Genomic DNA, 22354 nt, shown 5'->3' on the forward strand with positions numbered 1-22354 from the left:
TTGATCTGGAACAAGCATGCTTTCTAAACTAAAGTCATAAGGTGACTTGCTTTATTTTTGTTTTAATGGTGTCTCTCTTTATTATTTATAGTTGTTTTATTATTTCTCCCCTTACACTTGCTGGGTTTGTGATTGTAACATAAAATGTGCTCGATAAAAATAAAAGGTTGACATGGCTTGATTCAAACATAGGTGGGTAAGTGGACCTCAACCTTCACAGATTAATGTTCCTCACAAATTAACAGAGGCACTGCACGCGTTTACAGTGAGGGTCAAAGAGATTACAGTTTTCTCTTTTATTTGCCCCCCATCTGGAGCTATAAATAGCTTTAGAGACTGTGTCGTTTTCCCTCACTACACAAACACACACACACTACCTGAGTATCTCTGGCTGCATCGCTGCAACAAGGGCGTGCTTTCTTTCTGCTGCTGCTGCTTCCAGCTTTGCCTCCACTCCCAGTACTGTTAGCTTTCCTTTGTCTGTTGGCACACAATATGGCCTTTAAGTTTACACAACAACATAACACCAAGAAGTGACTGAGGCTTTCTTGATTCCTGTTACCAAATAGGCTTAAACCATGAACATATGTTATGCTGATGTGCACTTATAATATATTAAAAAGAGCGCATTAGTTTTGGCCTAATCTCCCTCCCAGTGGCCCTACATCATCCCTCCACTGGTCCATTAATGCATTAAACCTCCTTTCTGGGTCATTTTGTCTTCTTCTAACAACACTCCCTTCCTAACGTCCAACCCCAACGCACACACGCAGCCACTCTCCAGCACTAACCCTCATAGAACACACACACGGAGACAAACACACACAGATGGGACACTAACCTCTTTCTGTCACTAGAACTTAATCAGAGGAAGAAGAACTGCACATGGAAACAGAGAGCAACTGTGATATCCAATGGCAGCTCATTAACGAACACTTTCCAGCTCCCTGATGTCTCTTTTATTTGCTTCATCTTTGAAGAACACACATGCACTTTAGCTGAAGCTTTGCTCGCAAAAAGGCCTTGGAAATCAGTTCCCTTTATTAATATTATGAGATAGAAATGTAAAACTGGGGGGAAATGTAAGAAAACTCCACATTTGCCTAACAGTCTGCACAGCTGCAAACACCAGTGGATAATATCATGCTTTAATGGAAAAAGGAAAAACACTGCATAAACGTCTTTAAGCAAGCAGCTCTCTTCTAGAACTAGCCTTCTGCTGAATGTTGGTTGAGAAAAAGGCATCTCGTGTTAGGCTTTGTGAGTTTATAACATGCTACAGTATGACCTCCTGCATCCCTTCTGGTCCTGCTTTGTCACACGAAGTGAGCTAGATTCATGTCCCCACATAGCACTTAGATTTCCATGACCTCCACTGTAGGGTAACCTTGCCAATGGTTGAGAACATCATCAAGAATCTTTAATTAAATATTATGTCCTGCCAGTCCATCCTGGCTGACAGTCAGGCCTGTGGTGAGCGTCTTCATTAACTGTCAAGCCAAAGGACTAGTGGGGGGTGGGGGGTTACTAAAGCCAGTCATTTCAGAATCAAAATATGTCTGTGTGTTGGGTGATATATGACAGAAAATATTAGTTTTCTAGAAGGTTCTTGTCTTTTACTAATTAAAAGGTGGCAGTGAATAATGTAAAATGTCCTCACTGGTAAGTTTTCATTTTTCTCCTGTTTCCTTCCTACCAGCTCACAAGATCGTTCCCTACGGCCGTTTATAATCCTTGTTGTTTAAGAGATGTTTACTAAGTCTGCCTCTAAACAGGCATTTGCAGAACCCTTAAAGTTTCTTCATACCGCCTAAACTTTGTCAATCAACGCCATCAAAAAGGCACCGCTACAGCTAATAAGCCTCCCACTAGATAATTACTGCTTGGATGATTATGTTTCAGCTGGCGACAAATTATTTTAACCCTAGCTGACGTGTCGAGCAGCTTCTCATTTCCATGTCGGAGACACATCCTGTGGTGGTGGAAGAGATTCCAATCTGTCTCAAAATAGTCCATTTAACTGGCATCAATCAAGGAGATTGCTGAAGCTACTGAAACTTGGTCAAGAGCTGTCTAATGGCATCAATGCGTTTCTTGTTTGTACCTGTACTTTATCAGCTGGTTGTGTTGTTCTTTTTATATCTCCCTATGCAAGTGAAGAAGCAGACTGAGGATGTTTTATTGCTCTCTCCTCTTTCTCTCCTCTTTTTCTTCACCATTTCTCCTTTGTTTCCCTCTTCTACCTTCTTGTTTCAGTGTCCATTTAACATGAAATATTCCCTGCATAAATTCTAATGAAGCTTCTTGCAAAACTAAATCAAGCTGAGCACTATGGCGAAAGTAGTAAGGCTCCGCTTGCGAAAATAAAATCTGTTGGGCTCTTTTTGGCATTAAGACAACAATCCTTATTGCCACGTTGCCAGATAGGACACACAGAAAAACCTGTCCAATGCATTAGTACAAACTTGAAAGAAATTGGAAGAAATGGCAGAAATGGTAAAAGAAATTATTGAAAAAAATGTGGATGTGATCACATAAACGTTTTGTGACCCTATGGATTGGGACTAAACAGCGTTGTAGCCTTAGGAGCACAACTGGTCAGTGAGGCTAATTGGAAAAAGGACTCAGTTTGCTAATGAGCTTGATGCTTGGACTCTGGGGCAATAGAAGAATGTCATGTGGTCTGATGAGTCCATGTTTACCGTACTCCAGAGTGATGGGAGCATCAGGGTATGATAAAAGGCATGAAGTGACATACTACTATAAACTTTGAAGAGCGTTGATGATCATTGTTTTCAAAAATGATCATCAATGTTTGAGAACATTGATGATCATCATGAAGACCAAGGAACACAGAAGACAGGTCCGGATTAAAGTAATTGAGAAGTTTTAAGCTGGTTATAAAAACAATATCCCGAGCTTTAGACATCTCCCAGAGCACCGCTCCGCCCACCATTTAAAAATGGAAAGAGTATGGTAATACTACAACCCACCAAGATAAGGGCAGGCCTCCTTAAATAACTGGCTGTGTCTGGAGAAAATTAATCAGAAAAGTGACAAAGAGGCCCATTGTAATTTAATATACAATCACAAAACATGGAGACCACTAATCAGGGATGCAAACGAGTGGACCATATAGATGTTGAGAAGCTGGAAAGATCCAGAGCTCATGAGCTAGGTGGGAGAATCTTTTGAAATTATTTGTTGTGCATCCCACAAGTCTGGCCTCTAAGAAAGAGTGGCAAGATGAAAGCCTTGGCTAAAAGAACAGCCACAGGCCATACGGGAAACAGAGAAGCAGAAAACTAGCACCGCACGTCACCTTGAACAGAACACCCCCACTGTAAAACGTGGTGCAGAGGAATCATGCTACGGGGAGGCTGCTCTTCAGCAGGGACACGGGAGCTTATCAGAGTTTATGGGAAGGTGGTTGGAGCTAAATACTGCACCATCTGGGAAAATAACTTAAGAACTTAGGCAGAGGTTCATTTTCCAGCAAAAGAGGAGTAAAACTATGCCTCTGGCTCCTTCCACTTCTCAATTACATGCACGTTTGTGTTGGTCTATCACATAAAGCCCTAAAAAACTACAACAAACTTTGTTTTTGTAAAATCACCATATGAAAAGTTTTGTATGAATACTTGTGCAATGCACTGTACATTAATAAGACAACAAATCTGCAATTCAATATTTTAAATGCCAATAATAACTTACAATTTGTTTGCTTGGAGTAAACAGTGACTTTAAATAATGGAAAGCTCAATAAAGGAATTTTTTCAGTCTTTATACAAAATGAAAACCCCACAAGTGGTATTTTTAAAACAACATTGTTCTGCTGAGTCGATCACAAAACAAAAAACAGAGGACATCAGTCATATTGTTGTGTTATGGACAGAAACGACCAGTTCCCAGCTGTAATACTGAATCAGTTATGTGGACGAACAAGGATGTGCACAACCAGTGCAAAGAATTTTACTGACCTGCCAGATCTCTTAGATGATCTGCCTGAAGTAGAAGAAAGCCTAGACCCCTCCTCTTCATATTTAGCCTGCTCCCTCTGGGGTCCAGACAGTGAGACCAAAGTCACAATCAATCTCTGCTCTCTGTCTGTTGTGATGCTGTGTTTAAAAATGCTTCTAACTTGTCCCAAAAAAGACAGTATTATATATATATATATATATATATATATATGATTCATTAGCTATGATTCATACCACATATATATGAATATAAATATTCATTACATCTCATCTTACCGTGACTTTAGCGATATGTGATTGGAAGGTTTGAAGTCTGGCATGCTTCCTACAGTACGCCTTCCAGCTTTCCTCATCGAAACCATAGTTAAAGTAATCTGAGATATCAGCCCCTAACATTAAACAATTGTTAACGAGTTTAAGTATGCATGATTAACAGACACTAAACGAACTTACATATAGATGATGTACACTAACTAATAGTAATTTACCAGATTTCCTCCATGGCCTTTCCTCTACCGGCTGCACACACTGGTATGACTGATTGACTTCCTGGATATCCTCAAACACAGCTTTGTCCTCCTCTTTTGTGCAGCCTGATAGATATTTTCACAGTTTTTTAGAAAGACGGTGTTAACCTTAACTGCTAAACATGTTTTCTTAATTTTTACAGATAAAAAAAGATTATAGCCTGTGCATGTCTGAATGCTGAATGCTTGCTTTCTTAAGAAACGTGTGCTTGTTTTGTTTTTTTGAGTCATTTTGTTCTCAGGGTGCTCTTTCAAAGGTTAGCATGAGCCTTACCAGCTGAATCTGTCCTCATTTCAGAACTGAACTCAGCATTCTCGGGTGTTTGCCCAGAACTGCAAGAAATCACATTGCTACAGCTGTTATCCTTGTCATCATGAGAAGAACTTGAACTCAGAGACACACTTTGGACTGGGTTGAGTGCTAATAGCCCAATTTCAAATGGCGCCTTGAAATGGAAGAGTAATACATCACACCTCCTCCCCAGGACATTATGAAAGAAAAATTCACAAGGCTACACCTTGACAGAAGTGGGTTCCTGACAACTAATGCAAGTTCATAAATATGTCCTACAGGCAATAAAAAAGAAAAAAAGAAATGCATTAGAAATGTGGAAACATACCATTATTTAGCTATGATTCATACCACATGTATAGCCACATGACTGCAGTTTTAGAAATGACTGCAGTTTTATTATCACCAACCCAGTCATACGTGAGAGGTTTTAGATTTCCCTTTACAACAAAAGGAAACATAATTCTTCTGCATTTCTGCCATATTTCTTTCTTTTCCTACAAATCTTCAACATGAACAGTAAACAGCAAATTATTCAGAAGGCCATACATTCTTTAAAGACACTAAATCCAAAATTGTTAAAAGTGCTCCGATCAAAATGAAATTACAATCATCTAATACAAATACTTTTTTCTTTTGCTAATTTACATTTGATTTTTCACATTGCTTTTCAAACCTCAGCCGATTCGGCCTAATTCTATCCAACAACAGACAAGGATCTTATGTGTTTTAAATATAGTATATGATTTAAATCAGAAATTTAAATGCAATTTTAATGGCACCTCACCCTACATTTAATTGGAGGTTAAAAAAACTGAAAAAAGCCTTGTGAAAGCACACCACTGAAATAATCAATGCTGCCCTTGTGTGAATGCTTACATTAATATTTCCAGCCCATAAACAAGCATTCTTTTGCTGGCAGTAGATTTAATGAGCATGAGATATTTATTAATGTTCCAGCAGATCGACTTCACGCCACATTACGGTCAGTGAACACTGAGATGTCACTTGGACTGTGAAACTACAATGATCATGGACACTAATGTAGAGAGAACACTGCATTACACCTGAATACCTGGTTTCTGCACAGAGCACAGCTATCAGATGTCATCATTATACCTGCTCACACGTATTATAGAAAAAAAAGAATCTAAACTGTTGACTAATAATTCTTTTCAGATGTCAAAATATACACTTTTCAAATAATTTGAGGCTATTTGAAAATAAATAGTAAATGGCTTGTATTGTGCTTGTGCAACAGCCTGACAGAGGCGAGGCTGCCATACATGAGCACCACCGGGCCCTCTGACCACTCCAGGCAATAAAAGGACACAACAACTGAGAGCGGGGGATTGAACCAGCAACCCGCCAGTTGCAGGACAACCTCCCTGTCTATTGTGCAAGCATCACAAATACAGAAGTCACATCTGTACATGAAGGTAAAATAGACCCAATAAGGCTGAAGGAGCTAAAACAAAGTTTACCAGTTAAAGCGTGACAAGTCAGAAAATAAAAAATTCTGTTGTTACGAGTCAACATAAAAAAACAACTCAGACAAAAAATAAAATAAAATAAAAATAAAAAAATAAAATTATATATATATATATATATATATATATATATATATATATATATATATATATATATATATATATATATATATATATATAAAAATGCTTTTAAAAATTGCTAATTTTTTCCATATCCAAAATTCTGATTTGGAAAATGTTTTATACATTGGTTTGCAAAATCTTCCTTTTTTCCCCGTGAAAGAAAAGAAACGAAAGATGTTAAAAATCCACTTGAACTGTAAAAGCTGGTAGAGGCTTAAAGCAAAAGCTTGCAGCTATGATGCAGCTAAAAATTAATGACCTCAGGAACTAAGTACAATAACACAACTTCTGAAACTATATACAATGCAAACTATTTATGACTGTCACACAACATTGCAAGAGAAATATTCTAAATATTTTTCTTGTGGTGATGGTGATGAAAATAGTGGCTGTTTGCTGCTGGAATGAATAACATACCTATGAAGACTGTGGGAACCTTCCGCCTCCATGTCATCGATGTTTTCCTGAAAGAAACGTAAGTTAGACTTTAAGTTGCCTGACAGTAATTATTGACCCAATTATTAGTCCACTAATTAATGGGCATCCAAGAGAAATGAGGATGGACAAATTAATATAGAATGTAGCATGTTTCTTAACTTACCACAGCAACATTGAAGCATTGTGTCATTGTATTCATGAGGACTGGAAAACAACAACATTCAAGAGTAAAGAAATTATAGCTAAATGAAGACTACGGTAACAGTGCAAGCAGTTAATCTGTGGGACAGAGGAAAGCTGTCTCGCGCAGATATGACCAACTATAATTATCCTGACAGTAAATCACGCTGTTTTAAAAATAAAAACAAAAACAATGTCTGTATTAAAATAAAAACAATTAAATATGGTGTTTTCTTATTGTTTTTACTTCTTTCTGTTTTGTTGTTCTTTATGGAGGCACGGCCGACGCTCTAAAAAAAAATATTTACTCTACAACTCGGAACTGTTGGTTCTCCGGGTGCGACGCGTTATCACCATGGCAACGTTTGGTGACGCGTAAACCCTGCGACGCGCAGACGCCACGTCACCTCGAGGAGACGTGTGTTTTGGTTTGTGGAGGCAACTGGTTTCTGTAGCATCTCTGGCTATTTTTATTTTATTTTTCACTTTTTTCCTCGCTTCTACCGACGCCGTTCAGCAGCAGCGATGCTGACCGCTGAGGATTTCGCACAGCTGCCGCACCGCATGTGGGAGAAGGTGTTCTCCAAGGTGAAGAAAGCCGTGGTTTTCATGGACGACAGGTGCGCGGAGGCTCTCCACTGGAGCGGCGGGGCTGCAGCCTTGCTGGAAGCCGGGGCCAGGAACGTCAAGCAGTTTTCGAGCTTCGAAGCGGGCGGCGAGAACGAGCCCAAAGCCGTGTTCGTGGTGAGCACCTTGCTCAAAGGGAGGACGGTGGACGTCATCAAAGACATCGTCACCCTCAGCCACTTCCAGTACTGCGTCGTCTTCACCGCCGTCCCCCACTCCGTGCACCTGTTCGCCAACAACGTCTCGACGGACACGGAGGCCTGCCCCGTGTTCGAGCAGTTCGAGGAGAAGCTCTGCGAGTGGATGGGGAACATGAACTACACGGCGGAGGTCCTGCACTCCCCGGTGGTCTTCGCCCCCGTGTCGCAGCAGCTGACCGTCGCGCCGCCGTTCGCTCGCCTGTTTCCCCTGCTCCCAGCGGACCTGGAGAGCATCAACGCCAGGCGGCCGGAGAAGAAGAGGTTTGGCGCTTTGAACGACCTGGATGTCCACGCGCTGCCGGCGGAGCTCCAGATCGAGATCAAATGCCTGGTGTCTGCGTTGAACTCCATGTTTGAGGCCGCGGGGACGAGGGAGGAGAGCTTCGCCGTGGGGCCGATGAGCCGCATCATCGCAGGGGAGCTGGCCAATCACAACCAGGCGAAAAACAGGAGGAAGACGGCTCCCAATAAAGCGTCGATCATCTTTATAGACCGAACTATGGATCTGACAGGTGAAGTCTACTTTGAAGCACATCTGGAATCGTCTGACAATGACCCTCCTTACTGTTGTCATTGTTGTCACTTTATGATCACCAGTGTGCCGGTTCCTCCTTTTTAGCGGTCACAACTGCCCTCCTCGCCCATTAGGACAAAGCTTCCTGTGGTACCTGGCACCAGCCTGTTAGCTGCACATGTTAGATGAGACATCCATGGATCAGACATTTATCCACTGCTTCCCGCACTCAATTGGATTGAGATTTGAGGAATAGATAGGCCAGTACGGTACCTCATGGTTGTGCTCCTCAAGGCCGGGAACGGCTGGATTCCATTTCGCTTCACACCCCACATCTATCAATAAGCCTAGTTGCCCATGAGCCATTTTCAGGTTCAAAGTGCTTTTGTGATTGCTTTGGATTGAGGCCTTGCAAAAGTATACACCTACACGCCCTATACACGTCCGAAATGTCCAATGGTTTGTTGCCTCGCAGCCTGGAAATAACATGGATTGAGAGTATTCACTATTTTCATTTGCAGAACATGCCCACACCTTTTGAAGATGTATTTTTCATTGTGAGGCAATCAACAACTAGGACAAAAATAACAGGAGACTTTAACGTTCCCCTTCTCCCCAAAAAAGTCACTACTTCTCCACCTTTAGTACCGATTTCAGCTGCAAGTGTCTGTTGGGTCTGCCTCTATGAGCTCTCCTCATCTTGCCTCTGGGATATCTGTCCATTCTTCAAGGCTAAGCTGCTCCAGCTCCTCCATGGTGGAACAGCGATCTTTAAGTGTAACCACAGATTCTATATATGATTGAGATTTGGACCTTGACTTTGACTAGGCCATCGCAACCCATTTAAATTTTCCCCCTTTAACCCCTCCAATGTTGCTTTAGCAGTATTCTAAAGCAGGTCATTGTCCTGCTGGAAGGTTAACCCCGGCCCCAGTTCCAAATCACAGGGAGACTGAAAGGTTCTGTTTCAGAATATCCCTGTATTGTTCAGCACCATGCATCTTTCCCCTGACTCGGACCAGTTTCCCAGTCCCTGCTGCTGAAAAACCTCCCCACAACATGATGCTGCCACCACCATGCTTCTCTGTGGGGATGGTGTACTTGGGTGATCGTATGTGTTGGGTTTGCACCAAACAGTGTTTTCCTAAAAATTCTATTTAAGTCTCATGACCAGAGCTCCTTTCTCCGTACGTTCGGGGAGTCGCCTACGTTCCCTTTGCCAAACTCAAACTGCCTTCTTATTTTTCACACTAAATAATGTTTTATGGCCGCTCTTCCACAAAGCCCAGCTCCATGGAGTCTACAGCTTATCGTGGTCCTATGGACAGATCCTACAGTTTCTGCATTGAAGCTCTGGAGCTTTTGAGGATCCAACACATAGAAATAAGATTTAATAAAGCATTTAAAATTAGGGCTGTATGATTTTGCCCAAAATCTAAATTGCGATATATGTCAACCATAATTGCAATTTAATTTGGACTTTTCTCTGCATTAACCACAAGCATGAGAAATGGCCTGTAAATGAAGACGTCTGTAAACAAGGAGTATTTAAAACAGGAAATTTAACTGTTTTTGTTAATCACAATATCATTATTCAAGAGGATAGCTTTGTCAATTGGACATCAATCCTTGTTGAGCATAAAGAGCAACCAACAAACAAGTCTATGTTGCATTCTAAGACATCCTACAAAAGCTGCAGTTCTGACTCTGGTCCAGCTGTTGAGCATCTTGGCTGAAATCCTTACCCTTGCCCACTTTCCTTCATCTAACACATCAACTTCAGGGGCAAATATTCAAAACATTATCAGAATGGAGGCTTGGTGTATATAACTCTTTTTTTTTTAATCATGATCAAACAGTTTTTGGTCTTTTTTAAGCATATAATGTGGCTATATACCTTTTAAGATAAATGTTATTCACTTCGCCTGTCAATGGTCATAATGTTACGACTGATCAGTGTCCAGACCAATGCACTCTCCTCTCTTTATTCACAGGGGCTGTTGGTCATCACGGCGACAACCTGGTCGAGAAGATTCTTACAGTGCTGGAGCCATTGCCCGGTCACGTGACGGATGTGCAGGTGGACATGTTGGAACTCACGGACGTACAGAGAACTCCTCACTCCCACAACACCGTGGCCCCCGGCTGCCTTGCTCAAAGCCAGTGAGTTCTGTACAGCTGTACCTCCTTTTCTTTTCTTTTCTTTTCTTTTCTTTTTTTCTTTTTTTTTTACATATCACTTTTCAAACACAAATTCAAATAAGAATTGACAAGACATGTGAATCAAATTTTCAAATGCATTAAGATCCATTTTACAAATGGGGAAGTTGATAAACATGTATGATAAACTGTATTGAAATTAAAAAGATTGTTTTAAATCCTGCAAAACCCAACACTATTATGTAAAATAAAAACTGTTAAGTATAATTAACGATAAGCACAAAGTGTAGATCTTTCAAATAGGTAGGATTTCAGCTTTATTTTTTACACCAGGTGTTGTGTCAGTGTCCCCTAACGCTAACTCCAGAGGTCAGGGGCCTGAAAACTAACGGTTCAGGCATCTGCTCATGCTATAGAACTTCTAAAGGCGAAAAGTAAACTTGCCTCTTGAGACCAGATTGTTTTGGAGGATAATAAGCCACAAGGATGTCTTGTTACCAGGACAGAGCTGGGCCAGTTTGGTTTGGATGGACCAAAGCACTTTAACCAAACTGTCTGGACAGAAATCAAGGGGAAACAGTTATTTGTCTTTCAGGATTTTATGCCTCTGAGACAAGTTTCCATGCCAACTATATCTTCAGAAACATCTGGCTGTGCAGACGGGTGTCCTCCGAGTTGCAATGGAAATTGATGGCATGTTTTCTGATGATGTCACCCAACGGGAGCCCGTGGCGGGAAAACACCACTGACCCCAGTAAGGTGGGTCAGTCTCAGCAGTAAGACGCTGTGCTGGACGGCCGGCCTTACATGAAGAGCATTTTTAGTTCAGCCAAACAAACCCAGACACACGAGTGTAGTCTGAAGCATGTAGTCGTTTTTTCACCTTTTGTAACACCATCCCAGGTTTGTCGTTTGCTCTAAAAGCAGAGTGGAAGTCTTCATAAAGGGTCGGTTGTTTTACCCAACTTTTGAGGAATAAATTCTTTGAAAGCTGTGACAGTAGTGAAAGATGAAATACGAGTGATTTCGTCATCGTGGAGCTGTTATTTTAAAGCCAGAGCTGATTTCGCCTTTGGTTTGCGATACAGATGCAGTGTGCCGGGGTTTCTAACAATGCGTGTGTGATTGCTGTGAAACTTTGAGAAGGCTCCAGTCCATTAGCGTGATTTCTGTCATTAACTTTCGGGTTCTGATTGCAGGGCCAATCACCACATCATCAAGCAAAGAGGGCGACAATTAGCAGGTGACTTGTTAAATTTGCAGGGAAAGAGGACTGCACCAAGCCATTGCTAGTTTGTAAAATGAACAATGAAAAGCTCCAGAGCCATATTTATACTCCTGTCGACGTCGTTTCTGCATTGTGCATTTTTGTGTCTGATGCAAACCTCCATGTTCACCGTCGGGAAATGTTTCACCTTTGTTTCAATTTGCAAAATGAGCAAACTCATTAAACTGTTATCAGGTTTTATGGTGAAATCACTGTTGCATAAAATAAACGGAGGAAGAAATGAAACCTGAACTTTCTCCTGCAAAAGAATTCCTTCCCTTTAAACCTTTCCGCGGTTTGTCACATTGCAAACATAATCCTACAGTCCACTTGAATTACTCTCGTTCACAGCCGCAAATGTTGCCTGGCCTTTGAAAAAAGACAAGTTCTAATTTTTTATAAAGATCTAATGTAGGAAATATGTTGTCATCGTTAAAGAAATGCCTTTTTTATGTCTATTTTGAGGAAAACAAAAGAGGATGGACGGGATGTTGATGTTTGTGGATAATGATTTAAAAAAAAAAAAATCATAGTTTTCAACATAATGAAAAAATATTGATTTTAAATTAAATATTACTGGCACTTTTAGAATCATTCTGTTGTGAAAATTAAAAGCAATAATTCTAAGAAAAAAAACTGCTAAAACCTGCATTTATTGTCATTATTACATTTATATGCCATAATAAAAATATAATTTGCAGCCAAAGTTATTAAGAGCCACTGTAGAAGGTCCAAAGAGCCACTTGCGGCTCCAGAGCCACAGGTTGCAGACCCCTGATCTAAACCAATCCCCTATGTTCCAGTCTCCATCTCCCTGCAGGAACAAAAAAAAGGATACCAACAGCATGATGCTGCCAACACCGTGTTTACCATGGGAATGATGTGTTCAGATAGCGGTGCTGTGTTAGTTTTCTCCTACTCATAGTGTTTGGCATGTAGGCTAGAAACTCAGTTGTGGTGTCATCTGACCTCTACACGGCTATGTGGTAAACTAACAGCAACGACTTTCTTCTTGCCACTCTTGCATTGAGGTCCGCTTTGTCCGCTGTGTGACTAATAGTTGTCCTGTCCTCAGATTCTCAGATGAGAGATTGAACAAAGAACTGTAAGATGTTTCAAGTTTGGGACGGTGTTTTATAGCCGAACCCTGCTTCAAACTTCTCCACAATTTTATCATTGCATTATTTTTGATTGATCCCTGAATATTCAGCGTGGAAATCACATTTGTTTACAGTTGCTTTAATAAACGTCTGACGCCTCTGCAGAACAGTGGTATTTGTGCTTTAAGGTGAATGCACACAGGTGGACTTCCTGTTTTGACTTGTGGAGCTGTGTGTGTGCACTGGATCGCTTTTTACTTGGTTGCAAAGTCATTGTCTCATGAACTTTAAACAAATATTAAATAAATCTGAGTTTGCAATTTAACCAAAGGAGGTTTTATCTACATATGGATAGCTCCAACGCTCTTTGTATGATTGTTTCCCCCCCTTAACTTCCAACACAGTTAACTAAACCCTTACCCCCCCCCCCCCCCCCCCCCCTTGACTAACACAGTTTTCCTAGCTTTCCCTTTTTTTGTCTAATTTACAGTCTCCTTCATCTTGTCAGTGTAGTTAAAATGCCACCCAGGATGACTTTTATGTTTAGGAAATCATGGCCAATATTGCATTAACACACTCTCAACAGAAAACATAATTGATTTAATCATTTTACTAAACCACAAATCTTTAATTTACTGGCCACGCGTGTGTTGGGTCAGGATGGAAAGTCTAATTCACCAGTCGGAGCCACTCCTCTCTGGGCTGAAGGAAGCAGCACATGACCAGCATGGGGTGCCAGTTGTTCTGGTCTTGGCTGTGCAGGTGCATGTGTTAAGTGCCTGCGGTGAGGCTGTTGTTCATGGCAGCATTTAGTCCTACATCATGTGTTCCACTCAGCGTCTGTCCCTTTATGTGGTTGCTGGAGGAAAACACTTTGACTTGGAGGCAAGGTTTGGTGGCTGGACCTGGGATGCATTAGGTGTAACCATGGCGATTTCACAAAGGCTTACAAATACCAAAGAAAAAGGTATTTTTATTTTTTTAAATTTGTAGGCTGTACCTATCATGACATGATAAAGAATATCTGGTCTAATCAGATTCTTAATCCCTTGGATAAACATCCTCAGATGAGAGGATCTTTTACACTCTCCTATAAGCTGTTTTCTAAAAACCACACCAAGCATGGTATGGAAAACCTAAGAACTGATGACTCGGTAGCTTTTAGAACAGCCATTAGCAGGATTAACTTGCAGTTATTGTCTTCTGTCTCATCATGCAGGGAAAGTTATGGCCTACCGTTTCTTTGGACCGTGCTTCTGTTCTTTTTTTATGTGCTGCATCATAAACTTAGTTTACAGGCAATTTAATTGAACATGTACTGGTTTTGTCTTTGATCTTTGTCGTGTTGAAGGAGTTCAAATATGACCCAAGCTGTGGGGATGCCTAAAAGCCAATGGTTATTCATAACAATTGATTTAAAGTGTTAATGATGAAGTGCTTGGGGTAATATTAACAAATTTTAGATCTCTAGGTACTCCTCACTTTCATTCCTTTGTAGTTAATTTCTTACCCGCTTTGACAATTTGAAGAAAATGTCTTTAAGTCCTTAGACTTAGACTTGGACAACTTTATTGTCATTTTGTATGTCCTGAGTGCATACAAAACGAAATTTTGTTGCATACGGCGTACGACCGTGTAAGGGATTGCAGGTGGAATAGGCAGCATTACAATATAAAGTGCAGCAGTGATAAGAATGTAACACTACAGGAGAATAAAAACAGTGTGCAAAAACAGTATACAGAAGAATGTTCAGCCATTTTTTTTATGTGCAAAAAGGCAATAATAGTGCAAAAAGGCAACAATGGTGCAAAAAGGCAATAATGGTGCAAAAAGGCAAATTGATAATGAGAGTTCAGCAATATTTGTAGTGCAAAATAATGATGCAAATGTGATGCAGAGTCCAGTTCAGAGTTCAACAGTTCAACAGTCTGATGGCAACAGGGAAAAGCTGTTGCAGAACCTGCAGGACCTGCAGCGAATGCTGCAAAACCTCTTGCCAGAGGGGAGCAGGGAGAACGGTCCATGGTGGGGGTGTGAGGGGTCTCTGATGATGTTATGGGCTCGGGACATGCAGCGTTGGGACAAAATGTCCTTAATGGAGGGGAGAGGAGCCCCGATGATCCCTTTTGCTGTCCTCACCACTCTCCTCACGTTCCTCCAGTCAGAGGCGCTGCAGCCTCCACACCACACAGAGAGACAGCTGGTCAGAATGCTCTCTATGGTGCTTCTGTAGAAGGTCGTGAGGATGGGCGGGGGCAGGTGGGCTCTCCTCATCCTCCGCAGGAAGTACAGGAAGTTCTATGGGGACCTTTTAAGTTTTGTTTCATCTGTGTCTCTTGGACAAATAAATCCCATTAAATGTTGTAAATAATGTTAAATAGTGTTTATCTTTTTTCACAAATGCCAAATGAGATGTTCCGATTTTTAAGTTCAAACTGAATGGACCATAAAACCATCTCACTCAGACACGCCACCGCGGTGAGTCTTGAGGTGGAGTTGCGAGCATTGATCGATAGCGTTATGCAAGTGAGCATTTTATTAGCCAGCATTGTGTTTTAATTTAGGTACTTTGATTATTTGGTCATATCAAATTTGATGTCACTTTCCCTCATCCCGACCACACCCCTTTTTAACCCCCTCCATTCATCTCCACACTTGGTCGTGTCTCAGCACTGCCCCCTTTGGTGGCATTTTCCCAAAATGCTCTGGGGGCAGGGCTATGTTTTTACATTGGGTTACTTACACTTTAAATGCCAGTTTTAGTGTTTAGGTTGTTGTTGTTTTTTAAATCTGTATGTGACAAAGTGGGTGACAACACCACTTGTTTGCTTGATTTTGCCATATCTCATTTATTCTGTAGTCTGCAATCCATATACTATCCCAGGTTTGTTTATGCTTTGCATTTTTACAGTTTATTTACTATAACACCTCTGAGTTGTTGTTGTCTTTTTTTTTTTGAATTTTCGTAAATCCAAATTTTCACTATTATTGTTGTAAATAAACCACCTGCTACACTGGACATCGTCTGCCTACTGCCTTCTTTAGCCACTTTGGCCAGGCTACCTCACACCATATAAAATAGATTGTCTCTCCCCATTATATGCAGATTAGAAATTAGTAATTTTAAAATTCACTATGCACATTTCACAGTGTATAGAAAAAAGCTTCTTTTAGCGTCACCTAGTGGAAAAGGGCACTATGGTTGGAGAAACATTAAGCAGAAATTTATTGCAATGATATGATATATACACGTATTGCTTTATTGGAATCAAAAGGCTTATTAAAAACTTGATCTGGTCTGTGTACATTCTGGTTTATTACTTTGGCACTATCATGTACTGTGCCTTGCTATATGTTGTTGTTTTTTTCTGTGATATGCTGTGAAGTGCCATGACATGTAACCCTGTACATGTTCCAATTGAAAAAAAAAAAAAAAAAAAAAAGTTGATCATGAAACCTGATGTACCCTAAAGTAAACATCATGGTCAAACTCCACATTGCATAAACGGAGCCAAAGCTTTACAATGAAATAAGAAAGAACACCAGCAGGAGCTTTGTCAGGAGTCTTAATTTGTCACATTCCTTCAGAATCTGCTGGACCCAACAGGATATTGAAATTATTCAGTTACAAAGAAACAGATCCCTAAATAATTAAGTACATCGGTATGAAATGTATTTTTGCAGGTATAAAAGGTAGGATGCAGGGTATGAACTTGCCAAGGGGCAAATGGACCCTTAGCCTTGCCTGGGTGGGATGTGGTTTGGCCCGCTAGTTGGAGTCAGATTCAGTTTTCAGATTGTTTTGTGAACCTAAGACTTGCTGCCATTTGTGTTTATTTTTAGCCACCTCTCCTGCACTTGTATTTTGCAGCAACTATTTTTCTTTCTTTGGAACTGTAGGCTCCAAACGTTGGTCTGATACAGTTTTTCACAGGGTGATGAGTGCTAACAGGCACTTCTGCGAGGTTATGTCTGATATCTGTCCATTTTGTTGTTGTGGTATAATATTATTAAATAGTATTTCAAACGGGCTCAAACTTCTGCTTTTATAGATTTATTTATGCTTGCCTGGTATGAGCTGTTTATCTGTAGTTGATTAGTAGCAACCAATGGCTAAACATGCGTATTTATTGCCTAAGCTTAGTTCATGTCAGGCACAGTATTTCATTTATTGTATGCTTATTTGAAAAAAAATATTAAGATGCTTTTACTTAAAAACAACAAAGCAATAATTATTTTTGTGCTGCTAAAATAACATGATTACATTTCTAATTCTGGTTTGCAGTATGTAAAGTCTACTTATTATCTCTAGATCAATAATTACATTTGATCTATATACTTGAGCAAAAATATTAACTAAAAACTTGTTAATTTTAGCTGCGTAAGCATTTGAGTAGACTATTTAAGGTCAATTTATTTTTTATTTACTCTCCTTTAGTATATATTTTTTTGCTGTTCCTGTCTGTATTATGTAGCAAATATTGAAGGTTTATCCTAGCTGGTTAATTTGTCAGCAGTTGGCTGCCTAACAGAGATGTCACTCATGGTTTTGCAACAGTAGTGTAATTAATAAAAAAGTGATGCGTGATGCTCCTTTAGTTTCTATTCCATGACTTCCTGTAGTTTTTCACAACCTGAAATATTTCCAGAGAGCCGAATTTCTTTTTTTTTTCAAGTGAGGCAAACATGTAGCTGACTTCTTTCAGCTCGCTGACCAGCAGTGCTCAGCAACAGACGGGGGAGGGGTCAGTGCTGCCATAGCTCTTGCACCACAACCACAGAAACTGTACGCTGGACGGTTTTTAGCCGTTTTGAGACAATTTAAAGTTTGGCGTGCTCCGACAGTATTTGGCTAGTCCATATCTACAATCACATTTCATGTACTTGTTCCTAACATTTTGGTTGCAAACCACAGTAAGGAGTCAGAAGTGTTTGTGTGGAGCGGGGGTCAGGGCGATCAGCAGGAGTTTTATTGCCGGTGCTGTCTCAGAGCAGATGGGCCAGTCGAGCCTCATCACAGATGCTTCAGAGACTGAAGCGCTGCAGAGGAACACTGGTGTCCCCATATGCCGAAGAGCCTTTAAGTGCACAGCTCGCCACAGGCACCGTTTATGATGAGCACTCCACTACGTTGAAGACGGCACTCTGTATGCGTACGATTTTTAGATGTGTTCATACAGTTAAATCATTCGCAATCAGGCAGAAATAAACCTTTTCTTTTGCTTAAAAGTAATGTTGTTGCTAAATTTGAACTGTGAGAGCCTTTGAGCTCCACAAAATTAATTTCCTCCTACTGGATGTTTACACACCTATGATTTGCAAGGCTATTTTTAGTATGTTTTGATTGGTTTTGTTGTGTAGACCGTCTTAAACCTTTTATATATTAGGTGTAGGCTTAATTTGAACCTCTTCGTACGATATTTTCCCCCAGTAATTCCAGGATATTTGTTTTAGATCACTGTGTCTTAAACATTTTGTGGGTGGTTGTTGATTCTAGCGCTGCAGGCGAGACCCCACAGTTACTTTGCAATTACTGCTGTATTATCTTTCATAACCTGGTGAGAATATGCCAAACCCTACAACCTGACTTACACTCTGTGGTTGCAGCGATCAGTCCAGAGAGAAGGTCTGCTTTGTGTGGATCTGTGTGTGTGTGTGTGTGTGTGTGTGTGTGAGAGGTCTTCCACTTGCGCACACTTTTCTTATGGTGGGTTTTGTTGTCATCTTCCTCTATAAGATTGTTTAATTAGTAAATACTTTGAGATGAGCAGTTTGCTGTGTTTTTCTTTTCATTCTGTGCAAAGACAGTGGCAGTGGAAGTTTTTGTGTCTTTAATATATCTATATATGTGTCTGTGTGTGTCTTTGTGGTCATTTCCCTTGAAGCCCAATCTGTGTAATTTGCTGTGCTTGGCTTCACGGCCACTTTTTCATCCAGAGAAGGTCCTTTGAGCTGCACTGGCAGAGGGCACAGAGTTTCCCCCGGTCTCAGACTGAACCCCCACACACCCGTCATTTGTCTGTCTTGGACCTTGATGGCGAGGTTGGAGCGTGTGCAGTGTGGGCAGAGCAGAGCATGGGTGGCCAAGGTGCTCCGAGTCTCCCTCAGGAAGAGACTGACCCCACCCTGCCATTAAAAAAAAAAAAAAAAAAATCTCTTCTCCTTAAATCAAGCCTGCAGACCCTGCATACATACCGCCAGCACGGAGGAAAAACACCTATTTCTGTCTTAGCTGGGAAATAGGAGCGCGAATAAAAAAGTAAGGGATTTTTAGGGAGGGTGGTGTGGGAAAAGTGACAAAAACAACAGAGATAGTCAAGTGTCGAGAGAATGGAACAAATGAAAGACACTTGAGGATGGCTAACCCTGTTTTTACGCTCCAGAGGAATAGAAAGGCGGTTCAGAAAGCGGCCATGTTCGTTCTGTTGTGGTTCCCAACGGTGCTGACGTTGTTTTTCTTTCAGACATAAAACAGTGGCTTAAACAACTAAATTAAATCATGGAAGTTACTCATTGACAACTCTACTCTGTTATTACACTTACAATGTCCATTATATAGAGCGCTTCATATAGAGCAGCAGGTTTGTTTGAACCGAGGACAAGAACCTTTGAACGGCGTTCTAAAGGATGCTAGTTTTGACCAAATGGGAAACCTGGGATGAAGTCCAGCCTGTGATTATGTAGGTCGCGCGATCATCCTTCCCAGCAATAACTTGAATTGAGCTTCTTGTGTCAGCAATGGTGTCAACCACTGCTGACACATCATCATCTCATCATTGGTCTGCATGGTAGTCCACTTGCTAACACATTCACCTTCCAGCAGGACGTTCCTTGGTTCAAATCCTGGGGCCTTGCTGCATGGAGTTTGCGCCCATGTTTAAACCCATGTTTGCACCGGTTTTATCCAGGTATTCTGGCTTCATCTAAAATCAAGCCTGTTAGGTTCAGTTGAGCATGTGCGTGCATGGTTGTTTGACCCTTGTGTTGCTGTTATGATAGGTTGGCAACCTGTTTAGAGTGCACCCCTCCTCTCACCCGTAGATTGTTGGACAAAGGCACCAGACCCTGTGAATGCTTCTAATATATTTAGTATACATTTAGTTATTATATTTAGTATATTTAGTTAGGTTTTTATGTTTTACACAAATGTTCTTAATTTTTTTTTGCATCCTATAAAACAAGGTGTAACCCATGTTTTGCACTTCAAAGTATGAATTATATGTAAAGTGTGCCCTCCAGCATGACAAAAATAAACAGTTCTTATTTATGTATTCACAAATAAAACAAGCTTTGCATCTTCAAAATGTCAAATATGAGAATGAACTAGATCTTGACAAAACTTATATCACAATATATTTCTTATTTTTTCAGTCAATACAATATAATTAAGGTATTGATATGAACAAAATAAATGCCTCAGACTTCCAAGAATGCCCACAACAGATGCCTGTCATAGACTGTAATGTAGATTGAAATATTGGAAACGTCATATCACCGTTATTGAATAAAGTTAGTTATCTTAATATATATTTATATGTAATTATTGTTCACCCCTAGAATGAACTAGAAATAAACATAACAAAAAAAAACTAACTTTAAAATTACTAGTATTTACGACATGTAGAGCTGCCGCAATTTGTCAAATACATCGACAAGAAAAGTCAACATAATTGTTCTGATTTCATAATTTTTTCGGATTCTTGGCAGAAGTTCTCTTGACCCAAAATGCTTTGTTCCCTCCCCGCGGGCTCCACAAACATCAGGACGGTTCCTGCTCGGCACTTTGGAAAAACAGTTGTAGCTCTTTTACAAAAATGAGAAGAATTCATAAGATGAGGCATCCGTATTGATGTCAGTAGATTTTTATTGTGGATATCGTCGATGGAAGTTGACGAGTTGTGTCAGCCCAAATAAAATGAGAGTACAGAAACTAAATGGATGAAACATATTATTGTAGGTTATGGTTAACCATTTCTACTCATGCTGGACTGTCTTTATTACCCTGGTTGTAGCCAGTGGAAACATACTGTGTATTAACACATTTTATTACGTTTAACAGGCACAACGCAATGTAAAAGCAGTGAAAGCACTGTCACAATTACTGTAAAACAGTTTCTAAATAGGTCGACTTGTTTTTCTTTAAGCTTTTCCAAGGGAGAGGTCCCTTACATGAGAAATTGGATATTAGATTTGTAAATAAAGATTTCTTTGCCCTGACTATCTGGCACTTCTGCTTCCATTAGTTCCTAATTAAGCAACTAACACCCCCCTCCACTGTTGCTGATCTGCCTTGCGTTTCAGTGGAGTAAAACAATGTAAACAACGCTCCGGGGTCGCCTTCCTCTGCCTCTGATTCTGCAGCGGCCGTGAACTTTTTCAGCATGAAGAGGAAATCTAGAGACAAATACAGTGATTTTCTTTGTGAACTTTAATGAAATTCTGGAGAGGAATTCTGTGTCGGCAAATACCTGATTTTAGATTACTTTATAAAGTATTTATTTTACTTTGTGTTAATTGTGCCTATGCAAATTTTCTGATTCATGGCTGTATTTGTGACCTTCTCCCACAGCAGTTTTTCTTTTTCTCCTACCAAACTTAGTTATTTATTTGCAGATGCAGAGATTCAGTTTTTATCTGGCAATTCAGGGCACCCATGCATCCTCATGTTGTCTCTGCCTTATTCCCCGCCCGATCCTGCTCTCTCTTCCAACGTGGAAGGTGTCTTAAACCAAAAGCCTCAGTACATAAATCACGTAGATTACTTTCTGAACATCTTGTTCTCCGTGTTCCCATCGAGACGGAGATAACGTAACCTCTTCTGTCTAATATGCTGTCCTCTGCTGCTGCCATTTGATTCGCGCTACGGAGCACATTTTCCCCTTTCAAAGGGTTGTGCGGATTTATTTAGTAAGTTGATAAACGCACCCCCAAAGATGTTGCTGTGCTTTTTCCAGCCCCCTTTCCTTGGGAGAGTGCATACTGATGGGTTTCAGATGAAACGGCGGAGTAGCCAAGACACGAGAGGAAGAAGAGGCCAACATCTCTGCACCTCCTTCCTCATCCTTTCATGTTACCACATGTTTTACCCATCTGCCTATGCTGTAAAAAAACGTTTTCTAACTATATGCCTTGCAAAAGTATCTATGTCCGTGGATCTTTTTGCCTTATTGTATTTGGATTTCACATGACAGACCAACACAAAGTAGGCCTCTTCGACTGTGAAGTGGAGGAAAAATTCTGCGAAGTGTGCAAACATTTTTGCAAATAAAAATCTGAAAAGCATTGCATGTGGAAGTATTCACCTCCCTAAGTCTATGCTTTGTAAAATCACCTTTCCCTACATTTACAGTTTTTTTTGGGATGTCTATATCTGCTATCACCTTCCGATTCTTGCAAATTAGCTTAGGTTTGGTTTCTGGATGAAGTGCATCTTTCAAAGTCTTGCCACAAAGTTCT

At 40.5% G+C, this 22354-nt stretch overlaps 2 protein-coding genes across 2 annotated transcripts in view; one reads left to right on the forward strand and one right to left on the reverse strand.

The window, feature by feature from the left end:
* Nucleotides 1–3369: 3369 nt before the first annotated feature.
* Nucleotides 3370–7971, reverse strand: fip1l1a (FIP1 like 1a (S. cerevisiae)). Its single transcript, XM_036141682.1, has 9 exons — nt 7670–7971; nt 7535–7611; nt 7014–7054; nt 6830–6876; nt 4782–4840; nt 4469–4573; nt 4257–4369; nt 3981–4057; nt 3370–3385 (listed from the first exon to the last, which is right to left on the reverse strand). The coding sequence occupies exons 1-9, from the start codon at nt 7969–7971 to the stop codon at nt 3370–3372; spliced, it is 837 nt and encodes a 278-aa protein (XP_035997575.1).
* The window catches only part of scfd2 (sec1 family domain containing 2), a 138835-nt gene continuing 124018 nt past the window's right edge, over nt 7538–22354 (forward strand). The window contains exons 1-2 of the mRNA XM_012851471.3: nt 7538–8369; nt 10366–10534. Of these exons, the coding sequence (XP_012706925.3) occupies nt 7556–8369; nt 10366–10534 (983 nt within the window). The 5' untranslated portion in view covers nt 7538–7555. The remainder of the gene's footprint in view (nt 8370–10365; nt 10535–22354) is intronic.

Source organism: Fundulus heteroclitus, chromosome 9, assembly GCF_011125445.2.
Source record: "Fundulus heteroclitus isolate FHET01 chromosome 9, MU-UCD_Fhet_4.1, whole genome shotgun sequence".
NCBI classification, from domain to species: Eukaryota; Metazoa; Chordata; class Actinopteri; order Cyprinodontiformes; family Fundulidae; genus Fundulus; species Fundulus heteroclitus.

Coding starts and splice junctions, on each gene's coding strand:
- fip1l1a (XM_036141682.1), bottom strand. CDS start 7,971: ATGTTCCCCATCCACTCGCAGAGCTTCTCCTCGAACTGCTCGAACACG. Junction 4,370..4,468: donor AAGGCCATGGAGGAAATCTG/GTAAATTACTAT, acceptor GTTTAATGTTAG/GGGCTGATATCTCAGATTAC. Junction 4,058..4,256: donor CACATATCGCTAAAGTCACG/GTAAGATGAGAT, acceptor TCTGGACCCCAG/AGGGAGCAGGCTAAATATGA.